Source organism: Pagrus pagrus (assembly GCF_965226575.1).
Source record: "Pagrus pagrus genome assembly, chromosome: 6".
NCBI lineage: Eukaryota > Metazoa > Chordata > Actinopteri > Spariformes > Sparidae > Pagrus > Pagrus pagrus.
Window position 1 is genome coordinate 6745619 of NC_140190.1, and position 22617 is coordinate 6768235.

Here is a 22617-nt window from a genome sequence, read left to right on the forward strand (position 1 = left end):
CATAAGAACTGAAGGAGGACAACTCACTGATTGCGTTGTACCAGATGCTCAACAGTCATACAACATCTATCATACTGTACAAGAGGGTGAGATAAGGCTTTAAAGGATCAGTCTGGTGTGAATCTAGACTTTGCTTATTGTCAATAAATCCAGTGAGAAAACCAAAAACAGCAATGTGGTAAATAACAAACTTCCCTATGCTGTCTGTGATGCTCAGCCCTCAGCTCATTGGTTCTGATACTGAAGACATAAATCTTTAAAAACCCTGTCTTCAATATGGCCTCTGTTGGTGTCAGAGGCTATGTTCAGTCCCGGTCCGGCCGCTGCTTCTCTTGCCCACTCACCTGGCTCTGGTTCTGACATCCATCCTGAGGCTGCTCCACGCCAGCACTCCCTACTGGCTCCCCCACGCCCTGTGTTGAAACCAACAGCCCCAGTAGTCAGGACAGCTGCACGGCTAACTGAGCTAACTAGCTAACAACAAATAGTCTTTGATATATAAAGAAAATACAGTTAGCAGCAGTTAGCAGTTACTGTGATATGCTGGATTGCTGAGCCCTGTACCATCGTAACATTGTGATTTAAAAGTCCCTCACCAGATCATAAAAAAGTAGTGTGTCCCCTCAGAGTTGCCGTAGGGCAGGAGGAGTTGGGGTTTGTGGTGCAGAAGAGAAATTTTTTTATGTATGGGATTTGAGTTGCAGCACATTTTAGTGCAGACGAACAAAAATTAGGATTTGAGCCTCCAGCTCACAAAAGACTGTAACTCCAGGAACACATTAAACACATTAATGATGTATAACCACGTAGAGTTCTCCGAGGGTGGAAGTGCCTCTAATTAATTAGATGCTAATTAGTGCTGTGATCCGGAGCACGGCTGTGTAATGGCAACAAAGTGGACGATACAAATGGATTCCCGATGACTGCGAACAGGGGTGTCCCACACTTCAAGCTGCTGCGACCCCCTGGGAGTTTTAATGTGAGACAACAGTCCTGCAGGAGCTCCATACATCGATCTGTGTAGTCGGGTTTGAGTTGGCCCGGAGCCTGACTCGTTACAGGGCAGCATGAAAGTCAGTTTCACTCTCAGTCACTGCCAATAAACACAGTAAGAGGAGAACAACCGAGGAAACACAGTGAAGTAACAGAGAAGCTCTTCACGTGAAAGAAACGATCCTGTAGCAGCCGTGAGAGTTAATATGTGATAGGGCTGTAATTTATTTTTGTTGAGTATCTGCTGACCTCTCTGTCCTCTACTTTACATTTAGTGATATTTGACTTTTTTTTAAGATGTTGAGAACTCCCAGAGCTCGAGTGGGAAAGTGTAGGTGGACAGAGCAATTATGATACTGTCAGCAAAGTACAGGCAACAAGATAACAGCCAGATCTTTCTCTTCTCACAAGGGTGGAAATCAAAATGACCCCCTGAAAGAATCATTATACAAAAAGGTTGAGTTTATACATTGAAAGTAATGGCTTCGTTAATGATGAATTAATAATTTACTAATGCTTTGTAAATAAGTTAAAGGCTGTTAATAAGAAGAACTTTTAGGTTGCCATGTTGTGAAAAATCCCTACTAAAGTAGATTAGGACTGCAAAACAACGCTGCAAAACAACTGAAAGAAAACATAAAGTTGGCTCCATACAGCTCGTCCGGTGAAATCCAAGTCACCAGAAGCCTCCAGATCTCAAATTGATTTGAAAAGACATTATTTACATCCCTTTTAAGCTGAAATCTTCACTGTAGCTTCCGAGCTAAAAGCGCTAGCGTGCATACCATCTGAGGAGGATGCAGAAGCTCAGCTGAGGGTGTAAATAATGACTTTTCTTTTTGGCAATTTGGGATCTCTGGGCTTCCAGAGACTTAGGTTGTGCCGGACGAGCTGTGAGAGGCAATTATGTTGCGCAAGTCGCCGTCTACTTCAGTTGTTTCGGAAGATGCTGTTTGCTATGAAGCTACAAAGATGTTTTGTGGGTTAGGTTCAAAACTTTCCCCAACTTTCCTTCAGCATGAGGGTGAGTAGATGTCTTAATTTTCATTCTTACATGGATTTATCCTTTAATGGTCTCTATTAGTTATCTATAAAGCATTAGTAAATGATGTATAAACCAGTAATAAACTTGTGAGCCCTTTACAAAGGGTACCTTTTTGGAAAGTGGAACCAGAAATCTAGAAAGAATGAAAAACTCAAAGTGAGCCGAATGAAAACAAGAAACATCAAAACCTTTATTGTTCATGTTTCATCATCTCTGTCTGAACGCTCTGAAAGTCTAAACAATTAAAGTTAATGACGTTCGAGTTGTCAGGCTGTACAATAAATACAGGTGATGGTTTGAACTGGACAAACATGTCGTCCAGTCCATTTAAGAGCATTTACACGATTACACATTTTCTACATTGAATACGGTTAACCACACTAAATCATCGAGTTTACGTGAGATCATTGTGTACACAGTACAATAGATAGTATACAATGTTAAGTTAACAATCTACATTTGTTTTATTAAAATCATTCTGCGTTCTCTCAAATTTAATTTGATGCTGTATTTGTTTTTTCAAATTCACTCATGAGGCGTTGAGATTTGGGCAGCTGATAAAAATATTAGACATTATAAAATCCCTTTCACTGGGTGGTTCGTTTAAAACATCAACATAAGCAGGTAAACCATGGGTGAAACGTTTCCTACAATAAGCTGATCAGTGTCCTAAAAGTGTGTCTAAAAGCAGATTAGTGTGATACACGTCTAGAGAAGTCTTGTTGTAAACAGACCACACAGACACCAACGGAGGCAGTAGCACCATTTACAGCATTGTGGAATGGGACTTTTGTTTCCAGTAAAGACACATTTCCTTCCCTTGGATTGACTCTTTGTTGAGGACAAAAAGGTTCAAGTTTTTGACAAAGCTTTTAAAAGTCAACAGGGCGAACCAAGAAATAATGCGTCATACTCAGATAGTCGGATGTTGGGTTCAACGTTTTGGTCAAAGCTCCCGTTACTCTGGTCCCTGCACTTTAGTCGAATACCTCTTTCCAAAAAATATATGGCTGCTGTGTTTCATACAGTGCCGGTAATCTGACCAGTCAGTCCGATTACATTTCACATTACAGAGAGCTGCATGCTTTGTGTCTTTGGCTCTGCACAGCAGCTCAGGATCACATGTTCCATCCCAGTCCGATGTGGGTGGCCAGCAGGTAGCACATGCCGATCATACACGTCATTATCATCATGGGGAATCCTAACCTGCAAACACCAACAGATTCATGTTGTTAACATTTATTTCACACTGATAAAAGTTGGTCACCTCAAAGTTCATACAGTGCGTTCGACTTATGTGGTCACACAGAGGTTGATGAGATGAATCCTAAACAGCCTGATGATCCGCAGACTTTTAATAAAGTGTCTCCACACGTCAAACCTTGTAATTCAGTAACTCGTTTGATAGAATAATTCTAAAACTGATCATCAAATTCCCAAAAGCCTCATTATCATGTAACTGTACGTAATAAAGGGTAACTCCACAGACTTTACACAATAAAATGTGTTTACCGCATATGTGAAAAAAGTAGTGTGAAGCCTTTTGTGGCTCCAGAGGAAGCTGCATGTAATCTGATACATTGCCTCCAGTGGTTGCATTGTGGGTAATGTAGGCAGCAGGTTTTGAAAGGGAAGAAGAATGAATAAAAAAGGTGACATCACTGGAGGCAACTCATCAGATTACATGCAGCTTCCTCGTCCTCTATTACGTTTGTTTCTCATATGTAGTAGTGCTCCCCAAGACCTCTATTTGTCAAAATTGGTGGAGTTGCCCTTTAAAAGTGCAACATGTAAGAATTCTAGTTAAAAAAAATAAAATTAATTACCTGAAATAATCATCAAAATGTAAAGAAATAGCAGTTAGACGTTACGTCAAAGACGTTGCAGAGATATCTAGTAAAGTTATCATCTGTTGTGGGCCAGATCTGGGCCGCAACAATTTTGTTATCTGGGTTGTTGTCCAAGGTTACATACTTGTTACATGATAATGCGATGGAGGCTTTTTTGCACATACGAGTGCATAGCAGTAACATATCATACAGTATATACAATATAAACAGAGTGGATTGCTGTACCTACTGTAACTCATGCTGCAGACAGTCTAGAATAAACAAGTGGAGCAGCACTCGATGTTGAATCAATTATCTGTCTGCAGCAGAGGACCTGATATTTATAAACAGGCGTCTATGTTGTCTTTTTCAGAAGCTAATTTTCTGTTCTGACGTCAAGAGATGAGAAGAACATTTCGATGAGCGGGAAATAAATGGTTATTTCAGAGAAAGTGTGTTCACATGCTGCATCTTGAAGATGCCTCATTTCTCTCATCAGATGTTTTATTATCTTTTTTTAATAACATCTTTCCATTTATATTTACCCACTTACTCTTTGACTGAGAAATGTCAACCGTTTCTCTTTGTGCGACGCTCAAATTCCTCACATGTGAAAACCTTTCTCGCCAAACAAAGCTGATTCTTGTTCTGATGTGTGACACTTTGCTGAGCCCCACAGGGAGACCTCTCCTTTCACTCAGCCCACTGCTCAGGGAGGTCAGAGCTGCACAGCCCTGATGGAGCCGGTACAAATTCAGTGTCTGGTTCGATCACACCTCAGCCCGCAGGTGAAGGTTTTGCCTTCCTGCTCGCTATCTGCAGCTCCGAGACAGGCGCAGTGAGATGTTAACACGGGCTTGCATATTATTTGTCAAATGAAATCACATCATGGCCGACGAAGGAATCTAAAAAGCCTTCAAGTGCGCACAAACAATGGACTAGTCTAAAGCTGGCCACCTGTGACAGGCCAGCCAGCGCCTTTCTCATTGCAATGACTGAAATTTAATTAGCTTCATGACACAAGAGCAACGATAACTGCCACAAAAGTAGCTGTAAGTAAAACTGTACTAAACAGATCATAAGTCAGACTGCTTCCCCAGTTTTTCGTTCCTCAGTTAGTATCACAATGCGTCCTTAGCTGACTCCTGCAGATGGTTTTGTCATTTGGATGTCTACCATGTCCTATATGGACACATGGCTGCTCTGAGGGCCAGAGATCTGTTTGCCCCCGGCCTCTGACACAGATCAAGTTTCAGAGGAAAACAAGAGAAAAGAAAAATATGTGTATATTCAGTAGGACAGCGATTCAGCTCAAAGTGGGAAAGAAATAATTAAAGTGGAGCGCCCCTACTGAAAAATTAAGAGCAGCCGTATCGTTAAAATGTCATTTAGAGCAGATGTTGCTCGCTAGTGTGAGATGTGAGTCGATGATGGACTCAATGAATAAGTCGGGACTAAATAAAGCAGAAAGCAAAACTACAGCTGCAATTCCTCACAATGATGGTGGTGGTTTAACATTAACTGTGCTAATCTTCCTGTTAAGATGAATGACAAAACAATAGCAGCAAGTTATTATAAGATTATGTAGATATGATAACAGTCAGGTAATGGGCTGCTTGTTTGATAAAACATACATTTTTTACTCAAAGACATTTATGTTAAAGTTATCTGTGACAAATCAAAATTACAGAGCAGCCCACTGGACTGTGTGTACCAGCTTCCCCACAGGTTCTGATCAAAGGTGTCAGAGTTGCTGACATTAAATGTGGCAACATTTTGGACTTTAATTAAAGATCCCCCGTGAGGCCAATTAAGGCCGTATTACACGAGTTCCTCATTTGAGAGATTTCTGACGGCTGGGAAAAGTTAAATGTTTGGAAGACTTCACATCTCACAGAAAAATCAGCTTTAAATGCTGTGACCTAGTTAGCCAGTAATCACTGTTATCCGTTGTTGGATTATAACAAATATCGACACCAGAAGTGGAAAACAACAACAAAATAACAAAGAGTTTGATAAAAGCTGTTCCACACACATTACAGATAATAGCAGCCGAAGCTGTTGGCCTGAGGTATGTGTTATCTCTTGTATCTCTCTTATATAAGGTCCTCTGAATCAGAAGCCATTTCAAAGCCCTATTTTAAGATGACCTTTCAGAATGTGCAATACATCGAGTCTTTGGGTAGAAGAAGTGCAGAGGACCTTAAATAAAAGTGTAAATGTATGTCTGATAACTGTGTGTCAGTCTATTACTCTTTATTGCTACAACTATTTCTTCATTCGGACGAATACAATTATGCAGTTTCCATCTAATATGCATGTGGAAATGTCAAATTAGTACTTGAACTAAGGATTAATGAGGCTAGTCATGCACTTAAGCTCATTAATAATGATTTTAATAAAGCATGGTGGTGCATTTTAATTGCAACAGAGTCAAACTGTCTGAGTAGCCAAGTGAACCGAGTTATAGAGGTCAGGGTGATTATCATCGTTATTTATACATCAAAGGGTAATAGTGGGTGAATAACAAGGGGTATCCTACAAAAAAAAATAGGAATAGTAGAAGTGTCAGCCGGCTAAAATTGCCATGATCTGTCTTTTACAATATATCTCCAAGAACCTGACCTTTCACTTCCTGTGTTTTAATAGGCCTGTCCCATCCATCACAGAAACGACTTGAGCCGGCAGGATCAATTGTCAACTCACCATTTGTAATTAACTCCAAATTTCCAATTTCTAGTAATTCTAGTAATAAATCACACTGTGCTGTTTGAAACAGTGATGTTTCCTCTCCCACAGTCTCCCGTTCAGTCTCAGCATGCCTCCCTGCGGTAATCTCATCATTGCCATGAACTCCGCTTCTATGTCGATGATGTCCTGTTCTACTAACCCACTAAATCTGTCATCACTGCAACTCAGTCCACCCTGACCGACTTCCCTAACTCAACATGAATCATGAATGTGACAAATCTGATACGATCAGCAACTCCACGCTATCTCCCCCACTTCACATCTATAACCTCTCAGTAATCTTCAAGAGAAACCTTTCATTTGAACACTCACTCGCTGCTCTTAAATGTTAAGTACGACCAAAAATTCAGTCTTTCTCTACTCACCCCCATGCTGATGGAAAGTCATGTGAAGTTTTGCAGTCCACGAACGTTTCTGGAGCTTCACAGCAAAACAGTGTTGCAGACTTCTCCCAAATAAGTGAAGTATATGGGGATTTGTTTTAAAACGCATAAAAAATTAGGGGGGAAAAGGGAAAAAATGCTCCTAACAGCTCACCAGAGTAATCCAAGTCTCAGGATGCCCCAGATCCCAAATTGACTTGAAAATACGTTATTTACACCCTTAGCATTGTTTTTATTTTATTTTATTTTTTTATACGTTTTTAAAAACAACTTCACTTGCAACACCGTCTAACTGTGAAGCTCCAGAACATTTTTGCGGACTACGAAACTTCAGAATAGAGAATGACTGAATTCTAATTTTCGGGTGAACTTATCCTCCAAAAATCTCCAGCTGGCTCTATGTACGACAACGGATTCAATTCAGACTCCTTCCACTTCACTTTCTTCATGTTCTTCTGCAGCTTCACACTCCAAAATGCTAAGATGACAGCTGTCGCCAACAGATTTTTATCAGCTAGATAATTAAGCTAACAATTGCTCAATGAATTGATTGAGAACGCAGTCTCCCGCTGACTTTTTAATGTTTCCAGATGACTTGCTCTAAAGCAAGAATCCTGTAACGCAGTCTTGATTGTGCACATAGTATTGTGCTTAAATGCTCGCATAAAAGTAACATGTATCAGGCAAAAATATCAAGATCAAGATCATCTAGGTTGATCCAAAATAAACAGACAGCATGGATGTTAATTGCGCTGTAGAGGTAGATCCATCAGACTTCAAACTATATTTTTAACTTACTTACTCAAGATGTACACTAACCAATGTGTGTGGCATATGTAATGCTATCTCAGATGACAAGTTTGGCTTGCTGGAGGTTAAAATATCCTGAATCCAGTAGAGTGGGACAGAGTGGCTAACGTTAGCCTACACTTTGATAGTATCTGGGCCCTGCTCCCACAGAGCGGGGAAATACCACTTAACAAGCACATTTAACAGGCTTTTCCTTCGCAAAAGCTTTAACTGCTGTCACAACAGGGTGCTATTGAAGGCTTACCATAGAAATAATCACAAGAATAAAAGAGACCGGTCTACTCTGAGAAACAAATACTGTCATCCAGCCGTGTGAGAAGCTGAGCCCGGTTTTTTTTTGACTGCACACAGACTCTTAGACCTTCATGCTAAGTGGTGCCACTGAAAAGAAAACTTCAGACCACTAAACCATACCATTGACCCTCAAGCTGAAGAATCAATGCTATGAAACACTCAGTGGCATGTACAATGATCTGTAAAGGGAGATTACAGTTCACTCAATACTGTGCTGCTCATCGATGTTCCTTGCCCAGTGTAATATATTTGAATTATATTTCAATTACTTATAATATTTCAAAACTGGAAGTATGGTTTTATGCCTTGAAGGCCTTTAAATTACCCATTAACATGAGCCTACTGTGATTTTTATCTTTGTGGGATGAATGTCCACTTAAGATGGATGGAGTGAGGAATCTCTAAATTCTTATCATAATCAGACAAGCTGAGGTCACCTCCACACGAGTGAATCTCTTTCTGCTGAGCCGTTCCCCCATCACAGGCGCAGCACGAGGGGACGGGGCAGATGAAAAAACTCGCCACAATACGGCGCAGAGAGGAGCGAGGTTCACCTTGTCTCGAAATTCCCATCGTACCTCGTGATCACACACGTTGGTTTAATTGCATATGATGGAAGCTCTTTGAAAGTCCTGATGTAATCTCAAAGACTTTCTTTAGATAAACGCGAGCCAACACGCTTGTCTGACTGTGGAGGCTGTCTACATTACACAGGACAATGCTGCTTCCTATGACAATACCTGACCTGGACAATTCAATGAGCAGTTTGACTTGCAAAATCCTCAAATGTGCAGTGCTCAGGGTGCAGGCTACTACAAAAAAATATCAAGGCTTTTTTTGTCGTTATGTAATCTTTTTTCCCTGATAACACGGCAGGTTTTTTTTTTTTTTATTCAAATGAAGGCAGCACACCTGCAGTCTCTAGTGTAGGGGACCACTGTACCCAGCACTGGTCTTCTTTACAGATGCAGAGGGCTGTATGAATTGGGTTAATAATTCTCTCAGGTGGTGCGACAAAGTGAGGCAGCAAAAGGTGTGGAGAAACTGAATAATGGTCCTACCTGTCAAACTCAGCTCACAATGTTTAATGTTATTTGGATTGGAGCCTGTTTGTTTACTGTGCTTGGTGGTCAGCGCATAGTGAATGGCAGACCAGGAGCTACACCAAGGTAAAATCAAAGACTGAAAAGTATTTCAGTTTGATTCATTTTCTGATCGTCCTCGTCCTCCAAGGCTCAGGACAAACATCCTCACAATAGCACTGCGGACAAAATGACCTCAAGAGTTATAGTATGTCAGCCTGCCTGTGCCCTGTCATTAACCTACATTTAGTTAAAGTACACCATACTTGATTTTCCTTAAAAAAACAATGGTAATAATTCCTCTCAAACATCATTTATGACCCACTTTAAGTGTGTGGTGGTGTCTGTATCTTCAGAGAGGAAGCCCTCTGCCTGTATTTTCTTCGTGTTTTGCTGTGTAGGAAGTTTCTTGGCATCAGCCTATGGGCAGTGGGTAGGAAGTCCCTAGCCAATAACAGTGCAAGGTTGGGACTAAAAATGTGGCAACCAGGTTACATCACTGTTTGAATTTCTCCCCTCTGCTTGTGATCGGCTATACAGTAGATGTATAAAGAGCTCTGGGTCTGTGTGTCTGTTTGACTGAGGGCGGGGCTGAGCACACACAGGCAGAGCATTTAGATTATTATTTAGATTCACACTAAATCCGAGATGACATTTTATTTAGATGATTCCCTGCTTTGTTCTCGCTAACGCTCTCTTGCTGACTCTTTTTCCGTTTCGTTCTGTGTACTCGACGGATTTTACTTCATTGTAATGCTCAATGGCTTTAGTTTGATTTTTCCCATGAAGACCATTGTTGTTGTGGAAGTTGCTTTATAACTGAAGTTTATTATGATCATCAGAATTATATTCTTCTTCCACCACTGATCAAACATCACGGTAAAAAAAACCAATCCCTATCAAGGCACTTAACTGTAGTAGCTGCTTTTCTTAGACTGAGCACGCATGCACTTACAATTGCTCATACCCTGCCCAGCTGTACCATACAGTACATATATAGTAGGTCCTCCTTCAAGCTCCCTAGGTTAATGGTTTTAGAAGAGGATGATGATAAGGGCCTGCAGACATGAGAGAAGCAACAGGGACCATACCAACTAACTGATGAGCTATTCAGGGCCATTCATTTTCCTTTATGATGGTCTATCAGAAAGGCATCAATATCCCCCTGGACTCATCTGGGCCCTGAATGTAACCACCCGACACAGAACCAGTCAGTCCCAGCTGCCTGGAGTCACAGACAGACTTCTCTCCCCCTTACCTGTCTCTCTGAACAGCTGTGACCCTTGCCACAGACAGCCAATTACAGGCAGTGCTTCAGCCCGAGAGCAATGCTTCCATCCAATAACTGTAAACACAGCCACAGTGTGAGGGAAGTGGAGCTGACAGGCTGCAACTGTTCTTATCCATTTCAATGAAACCCCATGCAGACGGACAACCCTGAATCTTTTCAGTGCAATAACAAATTGTCAGCACACACCACTATAACTAACTGTGAGGACATTTTCACATTTTTACTGGAACTTTAAAGCCAGCTGAGAAGGAAACAAGAAACTGGATATGACGAGGCAACGGTTTCCAACACCAGTCAATCCATCTCACTACCTGTCATCTGGCCCTCCGGCATTAAGATTAAAAAAACATAAACAAAAACTTAATGGAGCTTTGTGAAAATTCTGACAAGCAACCACAGAAAACTGAGACCATACCATAATATTGTATGCATCAATCACACAGAGACCATATCGTTAACACTTTACAATAAGGTGCGCAGAAATGTGAGGAGTGAGAGGGAATGAATCAAGAACGAGTAATTCCTCAATAACTGTGATTCAAGGACCATATAGTAGTTAATGATGAGTTACTGGAGAATAAAAAATTGAAGATACTACATTAATGACTCATTAAGTTATCATTCATAAATATCTGTGAATTGACATACTGACAACTTTCTTAATGAGTTATTCCTGATTAACTATCAACCAGCTCCTTAATATCTTATTACTTAATCATTAGTTACTCTTTTTGTTTTCCTTCAAGTTAAGTGAAACATCATACTGACTAGTAACCCAATATAGACGTATTAGTTACTAACTACTTAATCACTATTTACTCTTTTTTGTCAAGTCAAGTGTTACCACCGCATCAACTGAAATTAAGTGAGGTGACACAAGCCTACTGTAGTTACACTTCATCACTTGTTCATGTTTTTAGGACTTTTTCAATACATTTTTAGTCTTTATGTCATGGTTTTCTGTGTTTTTTGTTTTTTCTTGTTTATTTAGAAAGTTTCTCTGTCATGTCTCTTGTTTCGTTAGACATTTCCCATTTATGTCTTTCCCTCTTTGTTACTAGTATTCCTCGGTTGCCTTCAGGATACCTTTTGTTGTTTTATTGGACCACTCTCTTCTGGATTACTCGCACATGTTTTGTACCTTGACTTCCCAGCTGCTGTTAATTACTTTGTGTCATACTGGCTGCTTCTGTTACTCACCATCCATAAGTTTATTAAAAATGAAAAAATGACTTTTGTTCATTATACCAAGTCTGAACTAACCATAACACTTCATTGAACAGTCATGGTAACACTCTCTTAAGTTTGAGAAGCTGGAACCAGCATCTTCTTTAAATGTTTCATCGCTTATTAGAATTAACAGAGAAGTTAAGGGACCATCGAGGATTATTACAAAGAGGTGGGAATGAATGTGTGAACCATCTAATATTTGTTGAGATATTTCAGTCTGGACCATCCATAGATGGCATGGCTAAAAAAACAAAAATGCAAACAGCTCACAGAAAAGGTAAATGTGCAGAGGACGGCAGAATTGCACCACGTGACTCTTTGCAATACATTAGGTGATGAAAGTCTACACAGCGTTGGCTCAGCCACAGACAAAGAATGTCTGTGTTTCATGTTAATCCCACCTGCAGACATATGAGATTTAAATATAATCTCTTAGATTACGGAAACAAATCCCACATGGAATGGTCTCGGCTCTCATTGCATCATTACGTACAGAAAACTTAGTAGTACCATGGATCGAATGACAGGCTATTTCCAAGTGATTGCACATTAAGTCTAATCAGACTCACATTCATCCGTCTTTCAACATCACTGACCACTTCCACTACTCCAACGAGAAAATTGCAAAGTGGGGCTCTCTGTTACGTCACTGGGGTAAAAAAAAAAATATCAGTGAGCAGGTGGCAACTTGGGAGGCAGCCTACTTACCATCCTGCTTCAGATATAATGACATTTTTCACTATTCACTCTGGGTTTGTGGGGTTTTTTTAAACCACAAGAGTTCTCCAATCAAGCTCTCTATGAGTGTTTCACTAAGTATCAATTCAATCATATGTTTAAATGTTTGTTGCTTTCCCCCCCCCCCCTGATCAGTCATTGTTCTGTAGACTATGGAGCACATTTTTCTACTTCTATGAAGTTTCTCCACTCTCGCTTTTGTAAACATTTCTCAGTGCCCTCACAGCTTCACCGGAGAGGACACAAACTGAAATCCCTGCCAAGACCGGATGACATTAACTCATGTCTGCCAGGTTGTTTCCTGGAGTTATTTTACCGACAGAAAAGTACACCTGCTGCAGGAACCCTCCAAAAACCAGGACTCTGAATTTCACCAAACTCCCTCGAAGAGGAGAGCAGCTCCTGCCTCGTGGTACAGATTCAAATAAACACGGGGTCGTCAGGCGTTTGCAGTTCAGAATCTGATTCATGACACTCTTGGCTTTTATCTAAATGTTTGCAGGCGTCTCAATTCACATTGTTGGCATCTCTTATTGCAGCATATGATGGACATTAACATGTAAGTAGCCCTTTAGGCAGTACAGCCTATGGTACAGGAGTCACAGTAACGCACAAGTCTGACTGATTACCCCAAGAGACAAACCATAAATAAAGCAACTTTGGGAACAAGATGTTTAAAGATGATTTTTTTTTTTTCTTATTCCTACTAAAGTAACACTAAAGGACGGAGGGCTTACCTGAAGAACTCCATGAAGGAGAAGCCGTAGCCATGCTGTTCAGCGATGCCTGCACACACAACATTGGCTGATGCTCCTATCAATGTGCCGTTCCCTAAACAGACAGGAAAACAACGTTAAAGCAGCGACAAGGAGCCTTCACTTTTCTTATTTGTTGCAGTGGCTCTGCAGTGGACAAAAGCAGTATGAGCACAACCTCTCAGTGTCTAAAGATGTTGATCCGGCTCGCCCGTGCATTTGTTTTGGAAGCAAGTGAAAGAAAGAAGCAACGTATTTTAAATGCTATTTTTCCTTTTTCAACATTTTTATGTAGACAAGTCTTCCTTTTTTAATAATACATCTACAGAGCTTGTAGAAAGGTGCAGAATAAAACTCAACTCATCCTCAGAAGTCCACCATGAAAAATAGTTTCAATGTTATGACATATTCAAGCTGGATAAGTTGAAATGTGACTGACTGGCATTAAGAATAACTATAATCAGGGCCACCGACACCAGGTCAGTCGTGCCAGGCCCTGGCTTATGGGAGCGCTATGGAGATCATCTTGTCCTGGACATGAGCAGGACAATGGCAGCTAATAATAGACTATAATAACAATGATGGTCTCTGTTGCTTATGTAGGTGATATAGAGGCATTAGTTTAAAAAAGAGACCGTTTCATAATCAGTTCCTTGTAGTTCTTTTAAGAGGAAATTATTCAACAAAATCTAGCATTTTTATATCATCGAGGTCTGAGTTTAATGTCACATAAAAAATGCAGTTATGAAGAGCTTACTCAGCTAAGTAATTAACATTCTCATACTGTTAAAGTAATAATAATCATTATCATCTTTCACTTTTCACTCAGTATTTTCAGCCTTAATTCAGTATAAAGTTTTATTATTTTTTTAATCTGCTGCTGCAACATTTTCAAAGTCAGGATGTGTATCCATCCTGCCTTTCAGTCCTGCTCACAGCTCAAAGGGTGTCAGTGTGGGGATGGCGCTGGGCGGCAGCGACATCATACTGCCGATCGATGAGGACCTGTCACAGTGCAGTTGATTAAACTGAAACACTATGACAGCCCTCTAACTCTCTCTCCCTTTGTGTCCTTCCCGGCCAAACAGAGCCACAGTGTGCTGACGGGCCGGCCGCTGGCGTGTGGTAGAGCCTGAATGAAGCGAGCTTACAGGGCCTTGGGCTGCTCCCACAAAAAGCACAGCCTGACCTCCCCGGGGAGTGACACAGCCCTACAAAGTGTGGCTGTCACATGGAGCACAAGATGTCTTCTTCTGGCAGGAGCCATCAATAAAGATCCACACCTTTCAACAAGGATAAACTATAAAGTCCCCAGTGACTGTAAGGTAGATGTGTTTAAAGCCCCAGACCAGCAGTCTCATACTCATATTTACTCTCATATTTTAGTTTTTTTTTACTTCAGTTTATACTTGATTACATGAAGAGGATAGAAACAGAGGCTTACCACCAAGACAGGCTCCCATGGCCAAGGCAAAGATGAGGGGTTTGACCGGCAGGTTCACATCTGCATCCTGACTTAGGTTGATGAGAACTGGAATCTGTGAGGACAGAGATGGAAATCATTGACAATATACACTGCTTTCAGTGTCTCAATAATAAATATAAATACTGATTTTAACATTATTTCAGTAGAATTTGGTGTCCAAAACAAATTAAATTCCCAAACGTTCCAACACTAGCAATTTTAGCTTAGAGTGACAGTGAAGATTTTAAAATGAGTATAAAGTCTTCATCTACTTCAGTTGTTTAGGAGAATGCTGCAAAGTTGTTTTTCTGCAAAGCTCCACAAATGTTTTGTGGATGTCAAAACCTCACCCAACTTTCTGTCAGCTTGGGGTGAGTAATAACTGAATTTTGATTTGTGGGTGAACTTATCCTTTAAAGTTCAACATTTTGAGAAATACACTTATTCGCTGTCTTGCCCAGCGTTTACAGTAGACTTTCTTAACTTGGCTATGTGCAAAGACTTGAACGCACTAAGTGAGCCTGGCTTGTTTTACTGCATGAGCCAGAGGAGGAGAGACATGGGTTACTGAGCAAACACTGGATAACAGTGATTACTGTTGGAATATAATGCCATTTATCTTAATAAGAAAATAAAGCAAACAGCAGCTTTAAAAAGAGCCTCTAAATTGTTTCATTCATAAAAAAAGTTTTCTGGTCTCTCGGCTTCAGTCTATTGTGACAATCAGGACAAGCTTTTCTTATCAGCTGTGCACTGAAATGAAAACTGATGTGGTCTGAAATCCTATTTTTACAGGTAGAGCAAATTTGCATGGGCCTGAAAATATGGAGAGAAAAAAAAACCCCACTAGAGATAAAGGACATTTTGAAAAACCCCTGGATACACCAGTTGACTAGTCAAAAATCTGGCAGTTTAATTCCAGCAAAGCAACATCTCATTCTGTCAGTGGGATCATATCTTTTTTCTTTTTCTCACTGTCATTTTAATTGAGCACACTGGTGTCCCCTCTGAAACATTGATCTCTGTACAATCTATTAATTCTCAGCAAAACAGACAGCTGACAACACAAGTGGTGATGTGGCAGAACGTGGCTGCATAATTCATGAGTGTCTGAGAGAGTCTCTATGTACCCGTCTATATTTTAAGATAACAGTTATGTTACATGTGAAGTCAGATAAAGCACCGTTTTGTAGGTAAAAGTACAGTCGCTATCTAACTTTGCATGAGTCAATAACACATGCTCTACTGAAAACAGAGCAAAGACAATATATTTAATGTTTCACCATCAACTTCATTATTCTTTGTTAATATTTGCTTATGTTGAATTTGAAGCCAGCGGCAGGTTTCTTTAAAAATACCAGCTGTTGCTTCAACCTTCACCTTTTCGAACTGTACAGATTTGTGACTCATTCTTTACTCCGTGTACGAACGTGACTTGTTTTAACTGTGTTTTCTGTGTGCGGACATGCTCAAGTGTGAAATTAAAGCATCACGCCGAAGCCTCTTACCATGGTGGCAGTGAAGGGAATGTTGTCAATGAGAGACGAGGCCAGAGCCGAGACCCACATCACCAAGATAATGGCTATAGCCAAGCGCTGGTCCTCTGGCACCGCCTGAGAGGGGAGATAATAAGAGCGACAGATAACTGCTACTTTCATTGCCACTCAGATGCACACGCCCACCCCCTCCTTCTCAGCCCATCACTGATTTAAATCAAACACACCAATTATGTTCGTTCCTTGACACTTTGACACTGAACCTCTAATCAGGGAGAAGCCTGAGAGGACGGTGCTGTTTGAATGTGACACGCGATCACAGGTGGTGGTGGTGAGTTTTATTTCGGAGCTCTGCTGTACCACACACATCCAGGCCAATTCTCCACGTGACAAGCATGATGTTGTTTGAACCCTCTTGATAGTTATCTCTTAGGTATGCATAGCCAGGTTAAAGGAGGCAATATCTGCTGCTTTCACCCGTCCTCTCCGTGTATCAGGAGAGAAAAGGCCACGCAGTTCTTCTGCAGCAGGTTGTCCTTTGTTTGGGGAGGCTGAGCAGGTCAGAAACCGTGAGCAGCACACCACCTGTCACGTGTGATTATTAGACTTATAGAGGCCCGCAGTCTAAACGCAAGCTGACGTACCTATTACTGGTACAATTCTCCGCTCGGAGTCGGCTCGCTTGCATGATGCACACTGGCTAGAATATGGGTGAAAATTACCTCAGGCGCCTTCAGCTGCTGACAGGAATCAGATGTAAACACAATAATTGAATTCAGATCTGCATGAAATGCAATATCACGTCACCTGTGCCCAATTATCAATTATACCAGTGTCACGGAGCCCTGAGAGATAATTTTAGGCTGAGAATCAAAGGGGGAAAACTCACTTTTATAAGCAGCGCTGTCTGTTCTCCGATGTAGTCGATAAGCTGCAGCTGGGCTAAAGCCTGAAAAATGAAGAGAAGAAGATTAATATGGCGGAAAAAAATGTGAGGAGAATTAGTTGTAGGTGGGATTCAACCTGGAAGAAGAAAAGCAATTTGGTTTTTATTAAGCGGCCATTAAGCAGACGAAGACACATCTATTCTTGTTATCGTTATTGACACCGAGAACAAAATATTCACATGCTGGTGGTCGTTTCTTATGGAGACCGCTCTCCGACGCACAAATGCCTTTAACAAACATCAGAGGAGGGACCAACAAAGCAGATTTTGTGCTGACATTACGTTTTTCGTGTTCATCCTGTCACAGGGAGTCTCATGGGTAAAGAAATAGATGATTACTTTTTAGATTGTTAGCTGACTGACCAGTACGCTGTCAACAGATCTGAGAGCTCATCCTGTTTTCAATCAGTAGCTTGTAAGGGTGTGAGGATGCCCAGCTAAAGCTACATTTGTCACAGTTATAATTACCTTGTGCGACAAATAGAAAGCTCCAAGCAAAAGTTGTTGTTTGGCTTTTTTGGCTTCAACCATTTACCCCAGTAGCACACATACAGTTTGCAGACATTGGCTGGAAAGACTTTTTGGGAGCGTTTGCTAATTGGGACGATGTTGGCGAGACGGTGTCCAGATGCCGCCGTCTTCCCAATTAGCAAACGCTCCCCATACTACGTCTTTCCAGCTTAACTTCTATTTGTCGGGCCAACATCTGCGAGACGTATGTGTGCTACATGGGAAGTATGAGGGCTGAAATCATATACGAACACATACAAATGGGCTTTCGGTGCTAAAAACTATCTTATGCTATGTTCTTTAAATACCTCCATCAAAACGAAGAGGGCAGCAAAGAACAGCAACGTGGCCCACTCCACCCGGTGCAGGATGATCTCAAAATCCTGGATGTCGGCCAGAACCAAGAGCCAAAGTGCACCAAGGATAGCAATCCAACCTGAAAGAGGACAAGAAACGTCACACACGACACATGGAGATACTTTGCTGCCACATATATAAGCCAGTGATCAATGAAAATGCCAAAAATTCAACATGTGCTGTAATGTAATAAACATAGACCACATAATGAAGTGGGACCTGTTTGAAACAAAGAAAAAACATTTGTTCTGTCTCGGTGGGTCCGATGAAGCGTTCATTATCACTGAAAATGTCATTTCAACACATTGTAGTCAAGAGGACAATATTTGGCAGCGGCCGGTGTTTTGAAAACGGGGAAGAGTGTGCATCCACTTGAAGCAAATTTGATTAAAACAGGTGAGCAGCAGTAATTGCCTTGGCCGAGGCCCTTGGGGAAATAATTGCACTACTGATGAGAATTACTGAAGAAAGAAGAGCAGCGGAAGGACGCGAAAAGAAGAGTGACAGAGATTGAAGACAGGGAGAATGATAAGAGGATCGAGACCGAAAGAGGGACACGAGCAGACAAGAGTGTGGGGGGCACAAAACCCCAATTTCTACATAATGTTGCTTTAATATGCCTATAGAAGATCAAAAGAAAACTGCTTGTTGGTGGAGGTCTTAACCAAAAAGACAGAACTACAATTCATTTCTGGTTTTTTTACAGTTTTCTGAGGGAACTCTGAGTTGACATCTGATAAAATGTATCAGCCGAGTTTAGAGGAGAGATCTAACAAGTACAAGTGCAGCAACAAAGAGGAGGTCAGCAGGGTCAGAAGACTCTACTGCACTTGGTCTTTATTAGAGGAAAAGTGGGACATTTCTGTCTCATACAGATGATGTCTGTTGAAGGTCCTTGTGGATAAAATGTCACATAAGGCCAACTCTTATACCTAAGCTAGCTAATATACCCATTATAGTGTAGCTTTAGTGTGGCAATGAAAGTGATAACACAAAAAAAGTTGATCTTTTATTTAAATGTACTTATTCTAAAGCATGTGTCACCTCGAAAAAACATATTTGAACTATCTTTTTTAGGTGAATAGCTCTTTCCATCAGGAGCTCATAGATCCTTTTGTCAAAAACACTGAAATAATGAATGATAACAACAGATTTCAACATGAAACATTAGATACAGAAGTTTCTTGCTGGCTGCAACACATAATCAGAGGCCGGAGAGGCAAACCAGACAAATGTTCGGGGCCCCCAAAATCAGTTTAGGACCTAAAAATAAGTGTTTTCGTTTTGGTTTTAATGTGATTTATATTACAAAATTCTACTAATGTGACCTCGGAAATAAAAAAGGTTTGGATTTTGAACATTTCTTGTTGTGGTCAGATTATTTGTAACATAATGATGATAAACGCTGGTTGGAGCGGCCCCAACAGACTTTAAACACCGCTGTAGATAACTCAGAATAAGTGACCCGGTGACCTCTGCAAAGATTCAGTGACTCTTTCGTTAACAGATTACAAAAACACACAGACAAAAATACGACACTTTTGATTCCCTCACATCGTTGATATTTTCCGAGGCCGCATCCGAGAGCAAGCAGCAGATAACAAACCTAAAGAGCTCTCCTATTAAAAGGAGCTTTTAGGCGAGTCTGAGCAGTTTCTGATTGACTCGTCCGTCACACACGAGACAAAAGTGTTTGAGAGCAGAAATGTGCTGTGAAAAATGTCTCATCGCAGTTTTCAATGAGGAACGCAACAAAGTAAATGAGCACAAGGCCAAAGCCAAAAGATAAAGAGACTTGTGCTGTGGCACGAGTATCTTGTACACTCGTGAGCGTGTGTTTAGATAAGCGACTGTGATGATTCAGGCATCGTTTTGCTTTGCCAAAGTCTTGACTAAAGATTCTTCACTTCCCTTTCTAAGATCTCCTGATTGCCACAGAGGGATCAATAAAGTTTCATCCAAACCACAGCTGTAACTCACACAACCGCAGACGCATTAGAGGGATCAAATGACCGGGCAATGATCGGACTGAATTTAAATCTTACCGTGTGAAGTTAATGAAATTTTAATGAGGCTCAATTTTTAAAACACGTGTGAATGGACAGACTGCGCCTGCCGCGATAGTCAGCCCCGACTGTGACCCGCATGCATTAATGAGAGCCGCGTGTGCACGGGCGCCTGTCCCACCGCGGGGACACGAAACACGCTGCTGTGGGGTCATTCCCATTTAATAAATGTCACCGAGAGGTAACCCGAGCAGCGCCTGTAATTAACCGAGCATGTTTGGTGACTGAGTGGCCGCGGCGGCGAGGGGAGCAATGACAGTGTGTGTATGAGGACAGCCATCTTCATTTAGGGACGGTGTTGGCATTAATGAGACGCTGTTAAGGTCGTTTACCGAGCACATGTCAGAGACGTCACAGTCAGAAGTGCCAGACAGACAAGATGTAACCCTCAACCTCAACCCTCATGTCCTGGTTTACTAACATGTCTGAAATATACAAGCAGGCAGATTAAGAGCTTTGTTTACATCAGTTGATTGGCAATCAGCTGACTGGTAGCATCCAATCACAACTATACAGGTGTATGTTACACAGTGAGTTTATGACCTGACAGCCTCATGCTAACAGCAGCAGCTCCCTTCACCAACACAACCTATGAAAGCTTTTTGTTAATGGATTTGTCACTGGATACCGACGGACCACTGATATTATTCGCACATATTAAAACCATTAGAAATTGCACGGATCAATAATCAACCTTGTAGGGACCTTGGGCAGCAATGCTGATATATTATTATCTTTCTTTCAAGTGGAAATGCTGCACTCGTTCGCTAACAGCTGCCTAATTACAGCCAATACGGAGCGCTTCAGCATCCATTTGAAGTTCTTATGTCCCTGGCAGCCTGATGAATCCAACTAACAATCCAACTTTTTCACAAAAAAAAACAAAAACAAAGCTAAAACAATTGAACCTAAACGATAAAGCTGCAGCCCAGAAAACCAAAACAATAAGCTGAGAGATTTTAAAACTAGAGCCCGGCAGATATATCAGATATTGGTCACGGGTCACAGATGTGTTGGTTATCGATTAATCAATACCGATTTGTGCCAATATGAATTTTTTGTACTGTAACTGTATAAAATCCTGCCTTCATATGTTCACATCTTTGTCACAAGTGTTTGATCGCCACATTTTGAGGGATCATTGCAAAAAGTCTGTTTATGTCTCATTCTATGTTTATAATAATTGACATCCGCTTGTTTTTATCATCTTTTAAATACAATTTCAACATTTTCTTAATCTTAGTATCATTTTCATGCATGCATGTATTTGCTCATGTGTGACTGTACCCATAGTCCTTTGATCTGTTATATCTTATTATAAAAATATTGATTGTAGCAGCTTAAAGGCAAAGTGCAATTATTTAATGTGCAGAATTGGTGGTCAATGACCTGCATGTCGTAGCCTTATGAATTTACTTCCTGGTGATTTTACTACCCAAAGTTATTTACCTAAAGTTGAGTGTACACCAAGAAAATTTCCAAGAAAACATAATTTGTAACAACATGATTTTTTTCCAAAGCGCAGACTGCAGTTTTACCAGAAAACATCTTTACCACTTGTCTGAAATTGCAGTGCATGACTAGATGTAATGTGACGGGTCTAAATGCAGCTCGGTATCCATGTAATTTGTTGGTTGCATTTGCTAGTCGGCCCTTTATTTCAGCTCTTTTCAAATGCAAGTCTGGAGGAAGCTGTGTTTCATAATTACATGACAGAACCTACAACCAGCCAGTGGTGCCGCTGAAAACAGCGCGGTAATGAGATAGTGCTGCGCTCACCCAGGTCGAGATGAATGCTGGGAACGAAGGAGTTGACAAAGAACATGAAGATCACCACGGCAAGGACGGACACGCACTTCACCAAGAGGACCTTGTCAGTTATTCTGTGCTGTGGGAGAGAAAAACATATTCTTTTGTCAAGCGGCTGACGGCGTTTGTCTTAAATGAACTTTCACAGACTCGGCCAACTTCATTACTGAGATAGCATCAATGCGCTGCAGTCACAGTGGGTGAAGTGTGAAAGCCTACCTTCTTTTGCAATTCTTGGATGTTTTGCTCCCAGTTCTTATCTTCTTGAGAAATTTGTCTGTCAAAAACATAAAAACATTTTGGTTTCATTTTTCTGCGTTTCGATATGCTGAAATAAACATTTAATTATAGACTCATCATTCTCTTAAAGGAGACATATTATGCTCATTTTCAGGTTCATAATTTTATTTTGGTTCATTACTAGAACAGGTTTAAATGCTTTAATGCTAAAAAAAAAACACATCAGTTTTCACCCTCTGACTGAAAGGCCTTGTTTTAGCTCCTGTCTCTTTAAGACTCCCCCTCCCAAAAACCCAGTCTGCTCTGATTGGTCAGCTCACACACGCATGAGCCAGCACCACTAACAACAACAGAGCAGCTGTGCTAAATCAATTTGCATGTGCCAAACTTGCTGCTAGGCATAAATTATTGACGTCACAAAGTCACAAAATTAAAGGCGGGACTATTGACGAGGTGTTCAGGGACAGTGTTTTCTGTGGGAGAGAGGAGCTTCTTTGACCTTCAAGACCTTTTACATGCAGAAGAAC

The 22617-nt window shown here is 41.0% G+C and overlaps 1 protein-coding gene across 1 annotated transcript in view; it reads right to left on the reverse strand.

Moving 5' to 3' along the window:
• Positions 1–2210: 2210 nt before the first annotated feature.
• oca2 (oculocutaneous albinism II) overlaps positions 2211–22617 on the reverse strand; it is a gene marked incomplete at its 5' end in the record, with an annotated part of 42723 nt that continues 22316 nt past the window's right edge. The window contains 8 exons of the mRNA XM_084354106.1: positions 2211–3244; positions 13184–13277; positions 14646–14739; positions 16175–16279; positions 17052–17111; positions 17927–18054; positions 21821–21929; positions 22070–22127. Coding sequence (XP_084210232.1) covers positions 3157–3244; positions 13184–13277; positions 14646–14739; positions 16175–16279; positions 17052–17111; positions 17927–18054; positions 21821–21929; positions 22070–22127 — 736 coding nt within the window. The 3' untranslated portion in view covers positions 2211–3156. The remainder of the gene's footprint in view (positions 3245–13183; positions 13278–14645; positions 14740–16174; positions 16280–17051; positions 17112–17926; positions 18055–21820; positions 21930–22069; positions 22128–22617) is intronic.